The sequence below is a fragment of the Anomaloglossus baeobatrachus genome, chromosome 4 (assembly GCF_048569485.1).
Source record: "Anomaloglossus baeobatrachus isolate aAnoBae1 chromosome 4, aAnoBae1.hap1, whole genome shotgun sequence".
Lineage (NCBI taxonomy): Eukaryota > Metazoa > Chordata > Amphibia > Anura > Aromobatidae > Anomaloglossus > Anomaloglossus baeobatrachus.
Window position 1 is genome coordinate 417,231,444 of NC_134356.1, and position 12,842 is coordinate 417,244,285.

Here is a 12,842-nt window from a genome sequence, read left to right on the forward strand (position 1 = left end):
GCTTGGGCACCCTTCACTGTGGATTCCAATCCCCAGCTGCCTAGTTGTACCCGGCTGGACACTAAAATTAGGCGAAGCTCATGTCATTTTTTTTAAAATTATTTCATGAAATTCATGAAATAATTAAAAAAAAAAAAAAAGAGCTTCTCTATATTTTTGGTTCCCAGCCGGGTACAAATAGGCAGCTGGGGGTTGGGGGCAGCCCGTACCTGCCTGCTGTATCCGGCTAGGATACAAAAATATGGCGAAGCCCATGTCATTTTTTTTTTCTTTTTGGGTAAACAACTGCATACAGTCCTGGATGGAGGATGCTGAGCCTTGTAGTTCTGCAGCTGCTGTCTGCTCTCCTGCATACACTAGTGAATGGAGGATGCTGAGCCTTGTAGTTCTGCAGCTGCTGTCTGCTCTCCTGCATACACTAGTGAATGGAGGATGCTGAGCCTTGTAGTTCTGCAGCTGCTGTCTGCTCTCCTGCATACACTAGTGAATGGAGGATGCTGAGCCTTGTAGTTCTGCAGCTGCTGTCTGCTCTCCTGCATACACTAGTGAATGGAGGATGCTGAGCCTTGTAGTTCTCCAGCTGCTGTCTGCTCTCCTGCATACACTAGTTCTGCAGCTGCTGTCTGCTCTCCTGCATACAATGAACATTTTGAATAAGGAAATGACATCAGACCTTTTTTTTTTTTTTCATCAACAATCTTTAATGGCATTGTGCACTGATTAAAAACGCAGTGAGCAAAAACGCAGCATAAAACGCACCAAATCGCGGCAAAAACGTGACATGCAGCACCGCAGGTGACAGAGCAGAGCAAGTTGGTGACATGCTCTGCTCTGACACATAGTGTGCTGCATGTCACTGTATCCACTCTGGGACTTGTTGTGCAGGTGACCGGATGATACATGTCACTAACTTGCTCCACTCTGTGACTTCTGCTGCATTGTTCCAACTGTATACACTCTCACCTGAACAAGTCTCAGAGTGGGGCAGTTAGTGACATGTATCATCCGGTCACCTGCACAACAAGTGCCAGAGTGGTGAAAGATAGTGACATGCAGCACACTATGTGTCAGAGCAGAGCATGTCACTGTCTCCACTCTGGGACTTGTTGTGCAGGTGACCGGATGATACATGTCACTAACTGCCCCACTCTGTGATTTCTGCTGCATAGTACCAACTGTATACACTCTCACCTGCACAACAAGTCCCATAGTGGAGACAGTTAGTGACATGTAGCATCCGGTCACCTGCACAACAAGTCCCAGAGTGGAGACAGTGACATGCAGCACACTATGTGTCAGAGCAGAGCATGTCACTGTCTCCACTCCGCTGACCTCACAGCCCGTACACGCTGCGATGGATGCAGGGGGACACAGAACAAGTAATCGGCCGACACTGGAGTCATCTGATTACTTGGGATGAATGAGAAGTAAAATGCTCTGGTGCTCGATGGGCGAAGCCCATGCCGATTTTTTTTAAAAAAAATTCATTAAAAATAATAAAAAAAATAAAATCACATTGTTTGTGGGCTCCCGCTGCATTTTCTATTGCTAAGGGTAACCAAAGCAGCTACTGGCTGCTAGCCCCCGCTGCTTGGTGTTACTTTCACTGGCAATAGAAATGCAGGGAAGCATTTTTTTTTTATAAAGGTTTTTCCCTGAAAACGTTTTAAGAAAATGACGTGGGCTTCGCCATATTTTTGTATGCTAGCCAGGTACAGCAGGCAGCTACGGGCTGCCCCCAACCCCCAGCTGCCTAGTTGTACCCGGCTGGGAACCAAAAATATAGAGAAGCCCTTTTTTTTCATGAATTTCATGAAATAATTAAAAAAAAATAAAAAATAAAAATAAAAATGATGTGGGCTTCGCCAAATTTTTGAGTCCAGCCAGGTACAACTAGGCAGCTGGGGATTGGAATCCACAGTGCAGGGTGCCCAAACTTTCTGGGCCCCCCACTGCGAATTGCAGTCCACAGCTGCCCCAGAAAATGGCGCTTTCATAGAAGCGCCATCTTCAGGCGCTGTATCCAACTCTTCCAGTGGCCCTGGTGGCAGGTGGCACGCTGGGTAATAAGGGGTTAATACCAGCTATGTTTTACCAGCTGGTATAAAGCCCGAGATTCTTAATGTCAGGCCAAGTTTAACCTGGCCATTAAGAATCTCCAACAAAAGGTTTAAAAAAAAAAAAAAAAAAAGACATCACACAGAGAAAAATACTTTATTAGAAATAAATACACAGACACAGTAGGGACTCCATGTTTATTACTCCCTCTCACCCCTCCACGATGGAGAGATTTCTGTACTGACCATGCCAGGAGAGAGCAAGGAAAAAGAGCGAGCGGGGGGGGGGGGGGGGAAGAGCGAGCGGGGGGGGAAAGAGATTGAGCGGGGGGGGGGAGAAGAGAGCGAATGGGGGGGAGAAGAGAGCGAGCGGGGGGGGAGAAGAGAGAGGGAGGGAGAAGAGAGAGAGGGGGGGGAGAAGAGAGAGAGGGGGGGAGAAGAGAGAGAGGGGGGAGGGGGGAGAAGAGAGAAGAGAGAGAGGGGGGGAGAAGAGAGAGAGGGGGGGAGGGGGGAGAAGAGAGAAGAGAGAGAGGGGGGGAGAAGAGAGAGAGGGGGGGGAGAAGAGAGAGAGGGGGGGAGAAGAGAGAGAGGGGGGGAGAAGAGAGAGAGGGGGAGAGAAGAGAGAGAGGGGGGGAGAAGAGAGAGAGGGGGGGAGAAGAGAGAGAGGGGGGGAGAAGAGAGAGAGGGGGGAGAAGAGAGAGGGGGGAGAAGAGAGAGGGGGGAGAAGAGAGAGAGGGGGGGAGAAGAGAGAGAGGGGGGAGAAAAGAGAGGGGGGGAGAGAGGAGGGGGGAGAAGAGAGAGAGGAGGGGGGAAGAGAGAGAGGGGGGAAGAGAGAGGGGGGAAGAGAGAGAGGGGGGAAGAGAGAGAGGGGGGGAGAAGAGAGAGAGGGGGGAGAAGAGAGAGGGGGGGAGAAGAGAGAGAGGGGGGGAGAAGAGAGAGAGGGGGGAGAAGAGAGAGAGGGGGGAGAAAAGAGAGGGGGGGAGAAAAGAGAGGGGGGAGAAAAGAGAGGGGGGGAGAAAAGAGAGGGTGGGAGAAAAGAGAGGGGGGGAGAAAAGAGAGGGGGGGAGAAAAGAGAGGGGGGGAGAAGAGAGAGAGGGGGGGAGAAGAGAGAGAGGGGGGGAGAAGAGAGAGAGGGGGGAGAAGAGAGAGGGGGGGAGAAGAGAGAGAGGGGGGAGAAGAGAGAGAGGGGGGAGAAGAGAGAGAGGGGGGAGAAAAGAGAGGGGGGGAGAAAGAGAGGGGGGAGAAAAGAGAGGGGGGGAGAAAAGAGAGGGGGGGAGAAAAGAGAGGGGGGGAGAAAAGAGAGGGGGGGGAAGAGAGAGGGGGGGAGAGGGGGGGGAAGAGAGAGGGGGGGGAAGAGAGAGGGGGGGAAGAGAGAGGGGGGGGAAGAGAGAGGGGGGGGAAGAGAGGGGGGGGAGGAAGAGAGGGGGGGGAAGAGAGGGGGGGGGAGAAAAGAGAGGGGGGAAAAGAGAGGGGGGGAAGAGAGAGAGGGGGGAGAAGAGAGAGAGGGGGAGAAGAGAGAGAGGGGGGAGAAGAGTGAGGGGGGGAGAAGAGAGGGGGGAGAAGAGAGAGGGGGGGAGAGAAGAGAGGGAGGGGAGAAAAGAGAGGGGGGGAGAAAGAGAGAGGGGGGGAAGAGAGAGAGGGGGGAGAGAGAGAGAGGGGGGAGAAGAGAGAGGGGGGAGAAGAGTGAGGGGGGGAGAAGAGTGAGGGGGGGGGAGAAGAGAGGGGGGAGAGAGAGAGGGGGGGAGAGAAGAGAGGGGGGGAGAAAAGAGAGGGGGGGAGAAAAGAGAGAGGGGGGGAGAAAAGAGAGAGGGGGGGAGAAAAGAGAGAGGGGGGAGAAGAGAGGGGGGGAGAAAAGAGAGAGGGGGGGAGAAGAGAGAGAGGGGGGAGAAGAGAGAGAGGGGGGGAGAAGAGAGGGAGGGGGGGAGAAGAGAGGGAGGGGGGGGAGAAGAGAGTGGGGAAAGAACGGGGGGGGGGGCAGAGGTGCTCTGTCACCAACTGTCTCCACTCTGTGACTTGTGGTGCAGGTGACAGAGTGCAGACAGTTGGTCCCATGCAGCAGGACAGATGGCAGAGCACAGCAGTGACATGCCTCTCAGTGTCTTGCTGCTGGGAGGAGCAGAAGATCACACTGCCCGACACCGGCCGCTCTCCTGACATCGCAGCAGAGCGGGCGGGTGGACAGTGTGAACACATACTTACGTGCAGGGGGGGATTCAGCTGAAGAACCCCCCCCTGTACTGCACACTGGCGCACCGTGCCTCACCATTAGCCGGCTCCACACTGACGTCCTCCGGATCCTCCCCTCGATGCTGAGCTGTGACGTGCGGTAGTCACCGCCCACAGCCCTGTCACTCAATCTGAGTGGCGCCGGCATCCTGTGACGTACCCGTCCAGTTTGAGAGCCCGGAAATGCCGGGACGTCAGAGGATGCCGGTGGCCACAGCTCCAGGAGGTCATGTGACAGGCACTGAGCGTGCAGCATAGCGCCGCTCAGTGCCAGAACTGGAAACACAAGCCAATGGAAAAGACGCCTAGAAAGGTAAGTATAACTCCTACAGAAAATAAAAAAAATGGGTGAACCACCCCTTTAAGTTAGGTTCACATTAATGCTGTGCTCTCCACTGACAACTTCTTCGTGGTTTCTGTTGGAATCCTCAAAGTACAGGATTCAGACAGAACCATTCACTTCACTGAGGCCCGCGGAGTACCCGTGGACACTCTCTGGCGTCCATCCTGGCACTATTCATTATTTTCAGTCATACACATAAAAACATGGCTGACCAACGTGACTGTTGGGGTTCCCAAGATGTCAGGGGAAATTAGGAAAACTGAACTAACAACAACAACAACAATTTACAATATAAGTTTATAGCAAAACCGGTTTCATTTTCTAAATTATACATCCCCTTAAAAATTAAAAGGCCACCAATTAGTTTTCCTGTGTGATAATTATTTACAGGTAACTATGTCCATATAACACCCAGAGTTTAGGATTAATATTCTGAGCGGTGTAAGTCTTAATATATCTTGGTACTTGTAGTTGTCACCCCATGTATTTCAGTCTACTTGAAGCACCTCTATTTGTGGCTGTAGGTTGTCAGCATGGTATTTTTCACCAATAAGTCTATCAAGGCTTTTAGACCTCTAGTTAAGAAATCTAGAGCTCAGACAACAGTAGAACATATATCACAAAAGTAACAGGCACAGAACTTTAAACAGTTATGACTTTCTGAATTAGGCACTTACGATTGATCGGAAAAAAAAAACCAAAACACACATTTCAGCCGCAATCCAGTCACTGCAGAGATATTGCAAGAATGTAGAGCATTAAAGGGAATCAGTTACCAGGTTTTTTGCTTCCTCATCTGAGCGCAGCATAACGTAGGAGCAGAGACCCCTATTCCAGCGATGTGTCACTTACTGGACTTTGATTTTAGAAAAGAAAAAAAAATTCAACATACTATTTCATTTGATGTAGATCTAGCAGTTCTCTGAATGCTGAGCTCTACATACCCCACCCACACCATTGATTAGCAGCTTCCTGTGTACACTGTGCATAGGAACAACGTTGCCAATAAGTAGTTGGGGCAGGGCACATGAATATGGAGGACTACATTGCAACAAGTTTAATAATAAAAAATAATAATAGTATTATTATTATTATTATTAATAATAATCTCCTCCTGATTAAACGTTAGTTTAATCAAAACTACATCAAGCAATGCAGTAAGTGATATATCGCTGGAATCAGGGTCTCAGTCCCTACTTTATTCTTCTCTCAGATTAGGTGGCAAAAACTGGTGACCAATTCCCTTTAAAAAAGTGGGTGCCTATATATTATATTATCACGTAAGCAACAGCACGAAAACCCCCTAAAAAGAACACTCAGCACCAAGAGATACATTAATTTTGCAGCTTTTTAGCAAGTCATATCCACTTAAAGCAGTTGTAGTTCAAAAATGAACTTAAAGGGAAGGGTCTCATGGAGCATGACTGCAGGGGGCTCTTCCATCCAAATTCTCCTGATAGAAAATCTGTTGCATTTTACAGTACCATCATTGTGCATGGGAATTTTAGAAATCGCATGCACAGGGTACAGAATATATCTGCAGAGTAATTTGACCAGTGCTGCAGATGGAAACACAACACCATGTTAATTGCTGTTAGCATGGCTTATGAGCACCACTTTCACAACATCATCCGCAGCGTTACAAAATGCCTCATTTATCACAGCAAATATATCCTAAATCTTTATGAAAAGTATACAGAAGGATTGTGCCAGGGACTCGATAGCATGGGAACAGCTTACCATGTACTGGGGTATGTTGACCAACATGGCCTTGTACAAACACTCGGCTGCAGTCTCCTCCACGTCCTCTTCTCCCTACAAGTAGAAGGCATTGGTCTTCATAGGAGGTTGGACGCAGTCAAAACATAAATGTATCTGATTTGTTTCATAAGGTAGCTGAAGGCAAAAGAGCACATGCCTTGAAAATGTGCAATTTTAGACATGGAAATTTATAAGTGGATTTTGTCAGTACGGATTAGAGAACAACCGGTCTTCATTGCCAACATGTGGTGACCTAAATGGTGCATTGTAGTCTTCCTGTCTATTTGTGCCAATGGAATAAATGAGACAAAAAGAACTGGGTCTCTGTAATCAGCGCACTACTACCATGACCGACATGATCTCTACACAATCAGCAGTGGGAAAGTGCTGAAGATCTGAATCATAGTAAGGGGTGTACGTTATGCTGAATTTGACAACTCTTCGCCAATGAGTTCCACCTATTTTCCAAAACGTTGGTGGAGCTGCCCTGTACTGGCATAAAAAGAGCAAAATGTCACAACAACACGTTTTTGCGAGACTACGAGTTGTGGAAATAGTTTGCTAAATTTTACACAAGAATTCTACTGAAAAATTTCTTAATGAATTGGGGCCCTTGCCTTTTCAAACCTCAGCTGCTTATGTAGTCAATGAGCACTAAAATTTAACCACAACCTGCAACGTTCATTTTTGGCACAGGTTGAGTATGGCGTGTATAGAGCGGGCTCAGGAGCTCAGCCTGCTCTATATTGGCCAAAAGCAGGCTGTGTTATACAACCAACATCTGCTGTAACAGCAGCTGAAGCTCGCTCTGTTCGCTGCTCTTTAACCTTTTAAATGCTGCTGTGAATCACTGACAGCAGCATTTAAATGGCCTTGTCAGTGCACTTCCACACCAGCTCCTTAAATAAGCCTCGCAATGCGATTGATCTGATGGAGTACAATGGCAGCCAAGGGCTTGCTGAAGGCTCCCAGAAAATAAAAAATAATTAAAAACACCAGAATTGCAGCTTTTTTTGGTTAAAGAGCCTTCCCAGAAATCTGCAATAAAAAGTGGGCAGAACATCGTATGTACCCCAAAATAAGAGTATTCCTCAAGTCACAAAATAAAAAAAACAAGCCTTGACAGATCCATTGACCCAAAAAAAAATAAAATGAAATTTAATGTTTTTGTTTTTTAATCATTTTACCGCACTTGGAATTTATTTCCCAATTTTCAATACAGTGTAAGGTAAAATTAATTATGTCCTGCAAAATTACAACTAGAAGAAAAAAAAAAAGCCTTCATATGGCTATAGCCACATAAACAGTTATGGATCTTGAAAGAACAAAAAAGGAACAAAAGTAAAAATAAAAAAAAAAAAAAAAAAAAAAAAAAAAGCGTTTAAAGAGATCATCCTATTTTAAAAATATTTTTTCTGAGTTGATTGTGGTAGGCGGAATAGAGAAGCTGCTTGCTCAAGACTCTTAATATAAGTGGCCCTAAGGATTAAGGTCACAGAAAAATAATCTATAGAATTTAGAAATCTCAAAATGTTACAAAAGGACAAAATCCATCTTGTCCATGGCAATCTATAGCACTGCTCTTACCAGTGACATGGGACATTTCTCCATTTCCTCTTCCTTTTTTATCTGGATATCAGCCACTGAGACATACTTATGCTGCACAAATAAAGATGAACATTTTCACAATTAAAAAGCAGAAATCTAAATGGAAAATAACTCCGATTATGGTTAGTCAAGTTCCTATTAATAAATTGCTGACCTACATTGAAAAGGGAAATGTGTTTCATATACTCAGCTCTTTTTGGAAGTGGTTTTGACTTCTGATTACAGATATACTGAACACAAATATAATGCAATATTTTTGTTTTTGCTCCCATTTTTCATGAGCTGAACTTAAAGGGAACCAACCAGCAGGATTTTCATATATAAAGAAAAGCCAGTGCTAAACTGGCACTATGATGCTGAATGTAATCATACCTTTTGTCCTGAGATTCGATGTTTTATTTCAAAAATATGTGCAAGTAAAGTTCCAGCAATGCACTGTTATTTGATTGACAGGTGCAACAGGAAGGGAATATGTGGGTCGGGTCTTGCTATCTATTCCCGCCCCTGTCTGCCTGCACCAGAATTAACGTCTACAACGGTAACAGGGGGAGGAAGGCCAGACAGGCAGATAGGGGTTGGAATAGATAGCAAGACCTGACCCACATATTTCCTTCCTGCTGTACCGGTCAATCAAATAATGTATTGCTGGAACTTTAGTTGCACATATTTCTGAAATAAAACATGCAATTTCTGAATAAAAAGGTATGGTTACATTCAGCATCACAAAAAGAAAAATTAAATTTTCCCCCCAAAAAATTTAGAAAAATTCACAGAAACAACAAAAGGCACACCTGTGTAATAATCATGCTGTATAATCAGCATCTTGATATACCACACCTGAGAGATGCATTATCTCTGCAAAGGAGAAGTGCTCACTAACACAGATTTGGACAAATTTGTGAACAATATTTGAGAGAAAAAAAAAAGTTTAATCAAAAATGGGAGCAAAAACAAAAAAGTTCAGTTTATATTTAAATAATTTAGGGACCCACTCAAAGGTTCACCATGACATGGTAGTGGGCTTCATACAGTCTGATCAAAATGTTAAACTAAGAACCTGATGTTCAGTTGTATACATTTTTGCCTAGCGGCACTAGGTCAACTTATGATTTTTGGATGTGTGGTCCATGTCTTTTTCTTCAGCTATAGAATTGGTAATCCTCTCCCAATTCCCTAAGTGCTGCGATTGATATCGATCGTGAAATTTAGGAGGCTAAAGAGCCAAGCACAGCGCGGAGACCATCCCTGGCTGTGAGCGCCTGTGCCCCCGCAATCACCAGGATAAACTGGGTATTTCCTTGGTCGTAAGGCACAGACAGCCAGGACGTACCCAGTATGTCTAATGTCGGAAAGGGAGTAAAGGAAATGATACATGGTTTTCTAAAATATCTGATCTTTTTAAATCTGAAAATTGGGACGTGCAGTTGTATTAAGTCCCAGAGTTAATACTTTGTAGAACTACATTTCGCTCCGATTATTGCTGCAAGCCTTTTGGAGTATGTCTCTTCCAGCTTTGTGGATATAGAGGATGACATTTTTTCCCATTCTCCTTTGCAAAATAGCTCTAGCTCAGTGAGATTAGATGGAGAGCATCTGTGAACAGTAATTTTCACATCTTGCCACAGATTCTTAATTGGACTTTACGTCTAGGACTTTGGCTGGGCCATTCAAACACATGAATATGTTTGCTCTACAACATTCCATTGTAGCTCTGGTACCATCTTTAGGGTCATTGTCCTGTTGGTTGGGGAACCAACGGCCAAGTCTCAAGTCTTTTGCAATATCTGTTTGCTCCAGGATTGTCGTGTATTTAGCTCCATCCACCTTCCCATCAACTCTAACCAGCTTCCCTGTCACCGCTGAACAAAAAACAAGCCCACAACATGATGCTGCCACCATGTTTGTGAGTGGGGATGGCATTTTTAGTGTGACATGCGCATTAGTTTTGCCTCTAGCCCAAAAATGTCTACTTTGATCTCATTCGACCAGAGCACCTTTTTCCACACGCGAGCTGTGTTCCCTACATAACGTTTTGCAAACTGCAAATGAGACTTCTTATGGCTTGCTTTCAAAAATAGTTTTTTTTATTGCCTCTCTCCCATAAAGTCCAGATTTGTAGAGTATATGACTAAAGGCTGCTTTACACGGTACGACCGATTGTGCAGTTTCACAATCAATCGTACCCGCCCCCGTCCTTTTTGCGTCACGGGCAAATCGCTGCCCATGTCGCACAAAGTCGGTAACCCCCGTCACACGTACTTACCTCTCGTGCGACCACGCTGTGGGCGGCGAACGTCCACTTCCTGGAGTGGGAGGGACGTTCGGCGTCACAGCGACGTCACACGGCCGCCGGCCAATGGAAGCGGAGGGGCGGAGATGAGCGGGACGTAAACAACCCGCCCACCTCCTTCCTTCACATAGCCGGCGGCGGCCGCGTGACGCAGGTGAGCTGCTGTTCATCGTTCCCGGGGTGTCACACGGAGCGGCGTGTGCTACCACAGAAACGATGAACAACTAAATTAAACGGTATTATGGAACCTAGCGACCAGTACACGACTCACGATTTGTGAGCGATACTGCGTCGCTAGGAGGTGTCACACAGGCCGGCATCGCCAGCGATGCCGGACGTGCGTCACAAGAACCGTGACCCCGACGCTCTATCACACGATAGATTGTCTGGTGTAAAGCAGCCTTAATAGTTGACTTGTTGACAGATTCTCTCACATGAGATATGGAACTCTGCAACTCCACCAGAGTGACCATGGGCCTCTTGGTTGCTTCTATAATTATTGCTCTCCTTGGGATGTCATAGGTAGACAGCTATGACTTGGTCGGTTTGCAGTTGTGCCATAACCCTTCCATTTTTGGATAATTAATTGAATCGTGCTTCAAAGATATTCAGAGCTAGGGTTTGTTTTTTTTCCCTATAAACGAGCCCTGCTTTACTCTTGTTCACAATTTTATCCCAAATCTGTCTAATGTGCTCAAACAAACCTCTTAGGCCTTCACAGAACAGCTGTAGTTATACCGAGAAAAAGTTACACAGAGATGGACTCAATTTACTAATTAGGTGACTTCGGAAGGCAATTGGTCACTCAGGATTTTATTTAGGGGTATCAGATTACAGGGGACCCCATAAAAAAAAGAGAATTTTGTTTACTTACCGTAAATTCTTTTTCTTATAGTTCCGACATGGGAGACCCAGACCATGGGTGTATAGCTTCTGCCTCCGGAGGACACACAAAGTACTACACTCAAACGTGTAGCTCCTCCCTCCGGGCTATATACACCCCCTGGATGACAATCTAACCAGTTCAATGCAAAAGCTGAAGGAGGACATCCACCCATAAGTAGAGATAGAGTAAAACTCGGAATAACCGGAACCTCTGTCTACAACAACAGCCGGTGAAACACACGGAACAAGAACTGCCAACAGGCAACAGGGAGGGTGCTGGGTCTCCCATGTCGGAACTATAAGAAAAAGAATTTACGGTAAGTAAACAAAATTCTCTTTTTCTTCATCGTTCCTTATGGGAGACCCAGACCATGGGACGTCTCAAAGCAGTCCATGGGTGTGAAATAAACAAAACTGAGAAGTAGGCAAAACCTAACTTCACAAATGGGCGACAGCCGCCTGAAGGATGCGTCTGCCCAAGCTCGCATCTGCCGAAGCATGAGCATGCACTTGGTAGTGCTTCGAAAAGGTGTGCAGACTAGACCAAGTGGCAGCCTGACAAACCTGCTGAGCCGTAGCCTGGTGCCTGAAAGCCCAGGAGGCACTGACAGATCTGGTCGAGTGCGCCTTGATCCCCGGCGGGGGAGGCACTTGAGAACATTGGTAAGTATCGGAGATGGCCGACCTAATCCAACGAGCTAGGGTCGGTTTAGAAGCCGAGAAACCCTTGCGCTGACCCGTGGTTAGCACAAAAAGAGAGGTGCACCGCCTAAGAGCAGCGGTGCGTGACACATAGATTCGGAGCGCCCGCACCAAATCCAAGGTATGCAACGCCTTCTCAAAGCGATGCACAGGGGCCGGACAAAGGGAAGGCAATGAAATGTCCTGGTTAAGGTGGAAAGAAGACACCACCTAAGGGAGAAAGTCCGGAGTCGGACGGAGAACCACCTTGTCTTGGTGAAACACTAAAAAAGGTGACTCCGAAGAGAGCGCAGCCAAATCAGAGACTCTCCTGAGAGAAGTTATGGCCACCAGAAAAACCACTTTCTGTGAAAGTCTAAACAAAGGAACCTCCCTAAGAGGCTCAAAGGGGGGTTTCTGTAAGGCCGTGAGGACCAGATTAAGATCCCAGGGATCCAAAGGCCGCCGGTAAGGAGGAATGATGTGAGATGCGCCCTGTATGAAGGTGTGCACCTGAGCCAGACGGGCGATACGCCGCTGGAATAATACCGACAGAGCCGACACCTGTCCCTTGAGGGAATTGAGGGATAGTCCTAGCTGCAGACCGGACTGTAGAAAGGACAGGATGGTCGGCAAAGAGAACGGCCAAGGAGCATGGCCGGAAGAGCGACACCAGGACAGGAAAATCTTCCAAGTCCTGTGGTAAATCCTGGCCGAGGAAGACTTCCGAGCCTGAGTCATAGTGGAGATGACCTCAGAAGGAATGCCTGAAGCCGTCAGGATCCAGGACTCAAGAGCCATGCCGTCAATCTGAGAGCCGTAGAATTCTGGCGGAAAAACGGACCTTGAGAGAGAAGGTCTGGGCGGTCCGGGAGATGCCACGGCATTTCTACGGACAGACGGAGCAGATCTGGGTACCAAGCTCGCCTGGGCCAGTCCGGAGCAATGATTATGACCCGACGGCCCGCCATTCTGATCTTGCGCAGAACCC

General features: G+C 46.9%; 1 protein-coding gene across 3 annotated transcripts in view; it reads right to left on the bottom strand.

Moving 5' to 3' along the window:
• The window catches only part of STRIP2 (striatin interacting protein 2), a 204,737-nt gene that overhangs the window by 95,155 nt on the left and 96,740 nt on the right, over positions 1 to 12,842 (bottom strand). For all 3 annotated transcript variants that reach the window (XM_075345363.1, XM_075345362.1, XM_075345361.1), the window contains exons 13-14: positions 7,975 to 8,046; positions 6,367 to 6,441 (exon numbers count right to left, since the gene is read on the bottom strand). In XM_075345363.1, coding sequence (XP_075201478.1) covers positions 6,367 to 6,441; positions 7,975 to 8,046 — 147 coding nt within the window. The remainder of the gene's footprint in view (positions 1 to 6,366; positions 6,442 to 7,974; positions 8,047 to 12,842) is intronic.